Raw genomic sequence first — 11,305 nt, forward strand, 5'->3', positions numbered from 1 at the left:
GCATCGAGCAGCTAAAACAAAAGGAAGAATTGATGAAGTAAAAGAACTGAACAGAAGATTTCAAAGGGCTTCTCAAGAAGACAAAGTAAAGTATTATAATGACATGTGCAAAGAGCTGGAGATGGAAAACCAAAATGGAGGAACACACTTGGCGTTTCTCAAGCTGAAAGAACTGAAGAAAAAATCCAAGCCTTGAGTTGCAATAGTGAAGGATTCCATGGGGAAAATATTAAAAGATGCAGGAAGCATCAAAAGAAGATGGAAGGAATACACAGAGTCGTTATACCAAAAAGAATTAGGCGATGTTCAACCATTTCAAGAGGCAGCATATGATCAGGAACCGATGGTACTGAAGGAAGAAGTCCAAGCTGCTCTGAAGGCATTGGTGAAAAACAAGGCTCCAGGAATTGATGGAATATCAACTGAGATGTTTCAACAAACAGACGCAGCGTTGGAGGTGCTCACTTGTCTATGCCAAGAAATGTGGAAGACAGCTTCCTGGCCAACTGACTGGAAGAGATCCATATTTATACCTATTCCCAAGAAAGGTGATCCAACCGAATGTGGAAATTATAGAACAATATCATTAATATCACACTCAAGCAAAATTTTACTGAAGATCATTCAAAAACAGCTACAGCAGTATATCGACAGGGAACTGCCAGAAATTCAGGCCAGTTTCAGAAGAGGACTTGGAACCAGGGATATCATTGCTGATATCAGATGGATTCTGGCTAAAAGCATAGAATACCAGAAGGATGTTTACCTGTGTTTTATTGACTATGCAAAGGCATTCAACTGTGTGGATCATAACAAACTATGGATAACATTGAGAAGAATGGGAATTCCAGAACACTTAATTGTGCTCATGAGAAACCTTTACATAGGTCAAGAGGCAGTTGTTTGGACAGAACCAGAGGATACTGATTGGTTTAAAGTCAGGAAAGGTGTGCGTCAGGGTTGTATTCTTTCACCATTCCTATTTAATCTGTATGCTGAACAAATAATACAAGAAGCTGGACTATACGAAGAAGAACAGAGCATCAGGATTGGAGAAAGACTCATTAACAACCTGCGTTATGCAGATGACACAACCTTGCTTGTTGAAAGTGAAAAGGACCTGAAGCACTTACTAATAAAGAGCAAAGACCACAGCCTTCAGTATAAACTGCACCTCAACATAAAGAAAACAAAATCCTCACAACTGGACCAATGAGCAACATCGTGATAAACAGAGAAAAGATTGAAGTTGTCAAGGATTTTGTTTTACTTGGATCCACAATCAACAGCCATGGAAGCAACAGTCAAGAATTCAAAAGACGCATTGCATTGGGCAAATCTGCTGCAAAGGACCTCTTCAAAATGTTGAAGAGCAAAGATGTCACCCTGAAGACTAAGGTGCGCCTGACCCAAGCCATGGTATTTTCAATCACATCATATGCATGTGAAAGCTGGACAATGAATAAGGAAGTCCAAAGCAGAGTTGACGCCTTTGAATTGTGGTGTTGGCTTAAGAATATTGAATATACCGTGGACTGCCAAAAGAACGAAGAAATCTGTCTTGGAAGAAGTGGGGCCAGAATGCTCCTTAGAGGGAAGGATACCGAAACTGCATCTTATGTACTTTGGACATGTTGTCAGGAAGGATCAGTCCCTGGAGAAGGACATCATGCTTCGCAGAGACCAGGGTCAGCAGAAAAGAGAAACACCTTCAATGAGACGGACTGACATAGTGGCTGCAACAATAAGCTCAAGCATAACAACAATTGTAAGGATAGCACAGGACTGGGCAGTGTTTCGTTCAGTTGTGCGTAAGGTCGCTATGAGTCAGAACCGACTTGACGGCACCTAACAACAACAGCAACATTAGTAACTTATCAATATGTGATAAAGTGAAAGAAGACAAAAATGTATTTTGTCTGAGGACCCGGTGAATATTCAGTTATTTCTTGACATAGAAGTTTGGGGACAAAACACGAACTATTTTCTGATGAACTCACCAATGTATTGGCTCTCGGAGACTAATTTTAAATACATACTCTTTTAGTTAAAAAATTGCTTTTAAATTATAGAACAAAAAAATCAAGTTCAGACTGGAAGAACTCCTGAGATTATGGCTCTAAGACACTCTTCTGACCTTGAACTGAAGTTATTTCCGGAGACTACCTTCCAATTAAACCATAAACAGCCCAGAAAATTAACAATAACACCTGAGAGAAAAGTGTTCCTTAAAACAATCATTTATACAAGATCAAAAGGGTAACATTTACCCAAAAGCAGAGATGGGAAGGCAGGAAGAGATAGAAAATCAGGACAAAGGGAAACAAGGAATCCAGGGCGAATATGGAAAGAGTGGTGACCCATTGTGGGAAAAGAAACCAATATCATGGAATACTTTACATACAAATTATCAATTGATAAACTAATTTGGCCTGTTAACTTTCACCTAATGCACAATAGAAAGTTTTTTGAAAAAAGAATTTGCTTTTATATTAATTTCTAGTTTGTTTCTTCCTTATGTAAAAAGTGGGAAATATCCAACATGATGAACAGTAGATTATTTGGAAACAAAGGATAAATTTTTCATAAATTAGGTGAGCTTATACACTTGAGTCTACTTGACAGCAATGGGACATACTTTTGAAGGGTGAGGGCTGGTGATGGATATGATCAGAGTTTATAAAATCTTGAAAAAGACAGGACAAACATGGACACAAGTTTCAGATTCCAAAACACTAGAATCCTTTGGAGTTTGGAACAGGGACAGTTATGGAAAATAAAAGGAAATGTCATTTTGCATTACTGGCTGAAAATTTAAACCATTCGACTCAAAGGACAACATATATTTCAAACCTAATAGATGTAGAAAATCAAAAGAAGTCATAGAAAACTCTTCTTATGGACAGTCAGGAAAGGGTTGAGGTGGACATAATATTAGCACCTAAAACATGCTGCATGTTTACTATGTGCAGAAACTGGACTAAGAACTTTACAAAGACTATGTCTTACAACATCAATTTGAGATGTGTGTTATCAATATCCTTATTTTAAAGACAGGCATCAGTAGTTTATAAATGTTTTGTCATTCATTCAAGGTCATTGGTAAACATGGGAAATAAGATTCAGATTCAGTTTGGTCCATTTCGAGAGCCAGAGATATTAAGCTCTCTGCCATAACAGTTGTAAAAACAGAGGAAAAAAAAAACAGATGCTCTAGAGTGGACACTGACTCATGAGAATTCCATGTGAGCAAAATTTTGATCCATGGGGTTTTCAATGACTAGTTTTTCAGAAGTAGACTGCCAGGCCTTTCCTCAAGGGAGCCTCGGTGTGGACTCATACCTCCAACCTTTCAGTTAGCAGCTGAGAACTTTCACTGTTTGCGCCAGAGAGTATGTCATAAAGGGTGATGACAGGAAACAAATTTGTCTCAGAAGAAATACAGCCAGAATGCTCCTCAGAAGCATGAACTGGGAGACTTTGTCTTGCATACTTTGGAGATGTTATCAGGAGGGACCAGTTCCTGGAGGAGCACACCATGCTCAGTGAAGCAGAGGGTCAGCAAAAAGGGAAAAACATCAACAAGATGGATTGACACAGTGGCTGCAACAATGGGCTCAAACATACCAACGATAGTGAGGATGGCACAGGACCTGGCTGTGTTTCATTCTGCTGCACATAGGATCACTAGGAGTCGGAACAGACTAGATGGCATCTAACAACAACAATAGGAGTGTGAAAAATGGGTAAAGAGTAGTCATTGTTTAGGGGACACTGAGCTTGTATTAAAGGAGATGAAAAAATTTGAAAAGGGATAGTGATAGCTGCACAACATGATAAATGGAGTAAATGTCACCAAATTGTACACCTAAAAAGTGTTTTAATGGCAAAATCTTTGTTAAGTATATACTCATCACAATAAATAAATAATAATTGTAGAGGTATACCATGTATATAGATATGAAAGCTTAATTTTTTTTACCATACCAATTCCATAGTATCAATTCAATTTCAGTAAAAATTCCAACAGGGTTTGTGGAGAAATTGACAAGACTTATACTGAAAATTATAAAGAAATGTAAGAGAGCTTAGAAAAGCAAACCACTCTGTCTTAGTTATCTACTGCTTCTATGACAGAAATACCACAAGTGGGTGGCTTTAACAAAGAGAAATTTATTCTCTCAAAGTCTAGTAGGCTACAAGTCTGAATTCAGGGCATTAGCTCCAGGGGAAGCCTTTCTCATTTTGTTGGCTCTCAAGGAAGGTCCTTGTCATCAATCTTCTGGTCTAGGAACTTCTCAGTGCAGGAATCTCAGGTCCAGGGAATGTGTTCTGCTCCCAGCATTGCTTTCTTGGTAATATGAGGCTCCCCTGTCTCTCTGCTTACCTGTCTCTTTTATATCTCAAAAGAGATTGACCCAAAACACAACCTAATCTTGTAGATTGACTCCTACCTCATTAACATAACTGCCTCTAATCCTGCCCCATTAAAATCATAGAGGTAAGATTTACAACACATCAGATGACAAAATGGTAGACAATCACACAACACTGTGAAGCATGGCCTAGCCGAGTTGACAGATATTTGTGGGGGACACAATACAATACATGACACACTCTCAAAAAAAAAAAAAAAAGAGCACAGTTGGAGGATTTACTCTACCTAATTTTAAGACTTCACTATAAAGTTCCACTAATCAAGACTGAGTGGTATGGGCATAAACATACAGATAAGTAAAATAGAAAGAAAGTTGAAAAATAGACTCAAATATGTAATTTTATTACAAAGATGTCAAAGTAATTCAGTGAAGGAAGAACAGACTTTTCAACTAATTATTCTGAAGTAATTGAATATTCATATACAGGAAAAATTAATCTCAAATGTAACTTCACACCATACACAAAAATTAATTCTAAATGGGTCCAACACCTACGTTTCAAAGCTAAATTATAAAAATTCTCTAACAAAGCTTGATGACTTTGGGTGGGCCAATATTTCTTAGATATAACACAATAAGCACGAACCATAATAAAAAAAATTGGACTTTGTCAAAATTATAAAATTTCTCATTTAATGACACATTTCAAAAATGTGAGAAGACAAAAAGCAGATTTTGAGAAAAGTATATGTGTATGAGAAATGACTTGTATCTCATGTATGTAAAGAATACATATTTCAGTAATAAGAAACTCGGAACCTCTATTTTTAAAATGTGGAAAGGACGTGAACTCAAACTTCACAAAAGGAGGTATATGATAAAAGAATATATACAAATAGCCAATAAGAACATGAAAAAAAAAAATGCTCAGCACCTTTAATCACCAGGGAAATGCAAACTAAACCACAGTAATTCACCGCTATGTACCCCTAAAAAAAAAAAAAAAAAAACTAGAATGACTAAAATGAAAACAACTAACAATACAAAGTGACAAAGATGTGGAACAACTGGAAAACCCTGCTCTACATTTTTTTTTAATGCTCCCTAGGTTTCAATACTGACCAGCCCTGGATTCCCAGAGGATACTCTAATCTGGCACCTTCTGGGATTTCTGGCTACTTCCAAAGACCTATCTGAGATATGAAAAACAACTTCAGGGGGCATTTAATTTAAAATATCAACCATTAATTTTACGTTCTCGCTGCTACTGCTCTCAGGCAATCAATAATGACTTTCTAGGAAAGGTTCAACATTGATAAAAACACAGATGTTTCCCTTGTAACAGGAGTCCACAGGTAAACTCCACACAGGTCCACACACAGGAATTACGCTACCAGGATATTCACATGGCATTCTGCTTCCTTACCAATCTGGGTTTAGATAGAAAAAGGTGATTGTGACATGGTTAGGTTACAAATGCAGGGAATACAATCCTCTATTCAAAATTGGCTGTTTCTCAAACAAGTCTTTCCAAGATACCTGCTTCTAAGACAAAGCCTTTCTGTCAATGAAGATAATTTATTCCTGGGGGAGCAAGCAGCAACTATAAGACAAGTCCCTAAGACTTTATGGAAACGGCTTTAAATATCTATGCAGTACAAAGTGAGAATGATTTTTGTTCTTGTTGTTCATGCATCCAGAGCGAGATTCACCATGCGTGGAGTAACCCATTTAAATGTGAGTCCTCCACACTCTCTGCCTTTTCCCCTGCAAGACCAGAACCATGTCTACAAGATAATTCTCTTTAGTGTTTCGAGTGAATCTTTTCTAAATTCAAATCCAGATTTTCTGGGGAAAGGGTTGAGTTTTTAGGCTAGAACGAAAGATTTAGACTCATACCAAACTTCATCAACTTTTGCTTTGATATTGAATTATCTGAATATTTTCTAGTCAAGTGTCTCATAGCTTTCATATTGAAAGTTATTTATTCCAAGAGGAGATCAGTTTGAAGATCCCAAACATCATTACAGTCATCTATAAACAGCACTAAGGTAAGTTTCTCAGTGGTGTTGCCTCTTATTAAAAACTGTTATTTTCCATATATAGAAATCATTATTTTCATACTTTCTACATACAGTATTATAATATTTCATCCTCAATCCAATCCATCAAAAGATATGAGTAAGCATCATTAACCTCATTTGACAGATGAAAAAGTTGAGGCTCATAGAGATTCAACAATGTGTAGGACTATAACTAACCTAGCTCTTTGACATCAGGAACCATGCGGCCAGGAGATAATATCTTGTAATAATCCAAACTAATCATGAGGATGAAAGAAGATTTAAATATAATTCACACAAAAAGACACAAATATGAATAGTAAATGACATAAATCCTCAGCTGCTCAGTATAGGAAAAAACATACAGAGCTCTTCCGGGGATCAAATGCTACAGATAATATGAGTTTCTGGCTTCTTTAGAGGTAAACTTGGAGATTGTTCTTTGTGAACTTATTGTATGTTTAAATATTTCTCTGCATTATTGATCTAAGTGTCAATTCTTCTATCTCCTTGGTGCAAGCACAGTCACAAAAATGGGACACAGTCCTACACATTTGCCCAGCACTGTGTTAGATGTGTTCTCATGGGCTCTCCCAGTCGATTCTCATTGTAACCAGTAAGGTGGACATTATTGTTCTCACTTTACAGACAAGGAAACAAGACCTAAGGTGCAAAGAAATGTATCCCGAGGTAAAAGAAGTTGCAAGTAGAAGATTCAAGATCTGGTCTTTTTGAAAACAATGCACTTAACCATAAAACAGTTGATTTCAAAATTTTGCAGAAAAGTTTGGGGAACATGCCTTGGAGGGGAGTTAGGGAGAAGAGAGTAAAGCCAATGCAGGGGCCCTTCAATGAAAATAATACCACATATTCTTAGTATTTGGGAATTCCATGATTATATGTATATGTACATATATGTGTGTATATGTTTGTATACGTGTGCATATATGCATACATATATACACATTTAATTACATAGCTGTCTTATATCATTATGTTTAATGACATGTTTACATTTGTGTTTGTGTGTGTGTGTGTGTTTATGCTGTTGATAAAATTGCTTCATGTAAACTTGCCTCTGAGGTAGTATTAAAATAACTATAATTACTGTGACTATATCAAAAGGAGATTACTAGTTAAACACTGTTTAACGTATTAAAATATAACTATTTAGGGCATGGATTAAGAATTTGGAAGAAAAATGGTTAAAAGGAATACCTGAGACCAAATTTCTGCTCTGCCCTTTATTAGCTGCTTGATCTTGGGAAGAATTCTTAACTCCTCTGTGGTTCATTTCCTAACGTGTAAAACATATTAAAAACAAAATAGTAGTAACAATCTCCTGTGTGCTTAGAAAAAAAAATTTTTTAAAAGCAACCAAACCTGCTGCCATTGAGTCGATTCTGATTTGCAGGGTGCCTATAGACCAGAGTATAACTGCCCTGTAGAGTTTCCAAGGAGGTGCTGGTGCATTCAAACCAACAACTTTTTGGTTAGCAGCTGATCTCTTAGCCTCTGGGCCACTAGGACTCTCCTAGGTGTGCTATAGTTGAGTCAGTTCCGACTCACGGCAACCATGTGAGCAACAGAACAAAACACTGCCCATTCCTGGGACATCCTCACAATCGTTGTTATGCTTGAGGCTATTGCTGCAGCCACTGTGTCAATCCATCTCGTTGACGGTCTTCCTCTTTTTCAATGACCTTCTACTTTACCAAGCATGATGTCCTTCTCCAGGGACTGATCCCGCGTGATAATGCATCCAAAGTATGTGAGACGTAGTCTTACCATCTTTGCTTCTAAAGAGCATTCTGGTTGTACGTCTTCCAAGACAGATTTCATTGTTTTGGCAGTCCATGGTATATTCAATATTCTTCACCAAGGTGGGTAGTGAGAATTAAATACGCACATGTTATAAAACACTTAGAACATACCATGGTTAACCATATCATTGTTAATATAACTACGAAGATTAAATTTTAAGATTCTTTCCTCATCTGCAAAATGGGTGAAATAATATAAACCACACATGTTGTTACAAAGATTAAATGAAATCACATATACAAAGCTCTTGCTACCATGCCATTATCATGGCAAACAGTTATTAAGATCCATATATTATTAGCTATTAAAAAGTAATTGAGTTTAGACAATGAGCATTATGAATTCTTTCACAGTAGCTCTTGTATCCTTTCTTTCATTCCCATCTTCAGTGCCCTGTACTCCTTATGTCAACAACTGCAAATAGTACACTAACTTCACTTCCTGTCTCTGGCTTCCAACAGCTTTGGATTGTCCGTGAGCCCCAGTAGAACAAACTCCATCATGTTGTTTCTATTCTCCATGTATTTTGTCCAAGACACACAAAGACATTTACTAGGATAATATTTCAAGATACTCTTTTCCTCAAATTCCTCTTCATTCTTCCACTCATGTTCTCAAAAACTTTTCATGATTCTTTGCCTCCTAAAGAATAAGGACCAGTTCCTTTGCTTTACAACCATGGTCTTTACATCCATCTCCTACCTCCATTCTCAGGTTTACCTGCCACTGTGTGCACTATCACTACTTCAAATTAGGCTTTTAGTCATCTCAGGTGGCTAAGTTACACAGACCATCTCCTGACCTGGATGTTTACAGAAGTTTCTCCTGTCTATATTATTACCAGTATTCTCATCTGAGAAGAAGTTTGAGTAATCTTCAAGTACACGGAACCTGTACTTCCATGTCAAAAAAAAAAAATCCATAGAAATTCACAAATCAGTAGAGTCCAGACATTTATTACTTATCATAATGAATACTTTTAATACATTCAGGATTGTTTTAATAAAATGTTTCAATTTCAGGTAACGTAATTAACCATCACATAAAATACATGGAGAACAGAAACAACGTGACGGAGTTTGTTCTACTGGGGCTCACAGACAGTCCAAAGATGCAGAAAATCATATTTGTTATGTTTTTTGTCATCTACATCATCATTGTGGTAGGAAATGTTCTCATTGTGGTCACCATCACTGCCAGCCCATTGTTGGGATCCCCCATGTACTTCTTCCTGGCCTATCTCTCCTTTATCGATGCCTGCTATTCCTCTGTCAGTACCCCTAAACTGATCACAGATTCACTTCACCAAAGAAAGACCATCTTATTCAATGAGTGTATGATCCAAGTCTTTGGGGAACATTTCTTTGGAGGTGCTGAGATCATCCTTCTTACTGTGATGGCTTATGACCGCTACGTGGCCATCTGCAAGCCCTTGCACTACACAACCATCATGAATCGGAGGGTGTGTGGTCTACTAGTGGGAGTTGTGTGGGTGGGAGGCTTTCTTCATGCAACCATACAGATCGTCTTCATATTTCAATTACCTTTCTGTGGCCCTAACGTCATAGATCACTTTATGTGTGATCTGAACCCTTTGCTCAGTCTTGCCTGCACTGATACCCACACTTTAGGGTTCTTTGTTGCTGCCAACAGTGGGTTCATCTGCCTGTTAAACTTTCTCCTCTTGCTGGTCTCCTATGTGGTCATCCTGTGCTCCCTAAGGACCCTTAGCTTGGAGGGGAGACGCAAAGCCCTCTCAACCTGTGCTTCCCATATCACAGTGGTCGTCTTATTCTTTGTGCCCTGCATATTTGTGTATATGAGACCTGCGGCCACTTTATCTGCTGACAAAGCAGTTGCTGTATTCTACACTATCATAACTCCCATGTTAAATCCCTTAATCTATACCTTGAGAAATGCCCAGATGAGAGATGCCATTGGGAAATTGTGCAGCAGGAAAGCTATTTCAGAAGACTAAGAAATGTGTCTGGAGTATAACAATGATTCCATTGAGTAAAAGGTCAAGACGACATTTAGTATTTCCCTGGAGGTGCTACTTATGAAATAAGAAAAAATTAATCGGTAGAGTTCATAGATCTTCAATTTTGTAGAGCAGAAACGGTGTAAGAAAAAAGAGAAAATCTAACCCAGGAGAGTTTGTTGCATATTTAGAAAATTCAAACAAATCAGGGCTTAGTTTAACTAACATAATCCATGTAAATATATGCGTGGACATTCCCTGTAATAAAAAATCAGAGAAATATCACATGTTAACATTGACCATTTATGTTTATAACAATCCAAAGAGATAGGCACTGCTATTATGCCCATTTTACAAGTAAGGACCTGACAAAAAGGAGACAGTATAAAAACAGACATACTAAAGAACCAGGAACAAAAACCTGGTCTATGTCACAGATCATGCTCCTAATTGTGTGATACGCTGCCAAGAACTAATGATACAAAGATCAAATAATAATAGTAGCTACCATTTTTTGTTTTTTGTGTTTTTTTTTACCATTTTTTGAGCTAGAGACTGTGTTGGGAACATTATACACATTAGTTGATTTTCTATAACTGAAAATCTGTTAATTTTTTACCGATTAGTCTCTACTAATTTTTATGTACAATTTGTGGTCATTCGTTGTGTATAGTACAATGATATCTAACTAGTTTACAACTATGAAAACAATGGGCCATTCAATCTCTGAGGGGCAAGTAATGAAGAGTAAATAGACCATGTTTCCAAATTTCCTTGTGGCTTCAGAACCATTTTGTATTGCTCATGTCACCCAGAAAGAGTGATGACTAAAAAAAAAAAAAAAAAATTAAATATCAGCTGGAAATTTCTGTTTTTTAAACATAAAATCATTCTCCTTAAAATGGTTGCCTATTAGATACAACAGTTTCTATGACATAGCACAATATCTGGTGCACAATAAATTTTGAATGAACAATTAAAAGTATAAAAGAAGATGAAAAATTGGATAAAAAGTACATCAACAAACAATAGTACTGGACCCTAGGGAATTCTGTTCT

At 37.1% G+C, this 11,305-nt stretch overlaps 1 protein-coding gene across 1 annotated transcript; it reads left to right on the forward strand.

Moving 5' to 3' along the window:
- The first annotated feature begins 9,317 nt into the window (after positions 1–9,317).
- On the forward strand, positions 9,318–10,244 carry LOC100669010 (olfactory receptor 4C46-like). The gene has a single exon (XM_003412230.3). The coding sequence runs from the start codon at positions 9,318–9,320 to the stop codon at positions 10,242–10,244; it is 927 nt and encodes a 308-aa protein (XP_003412278.2).
- The last annotated feature ends 1,061 nt before the right edge of the window (positions 10,245–11,305 follow it).

The sequence above is a fragment of the Loxodonta africana genome, chromosome 7, assembly GCF_030014295.1.
Source record: "Loxodonta africana isolate mLoxAfr1 chromosome 7, mLoxAfr1.hap2, whole genome shotgun sequence".
NCBI classification, from domain to species: Eukaryota; Metazoa; Chordata; class Mammalia; order Proboscidea; family Elephantidae; genus Loxodonta; species Loxodonta africana.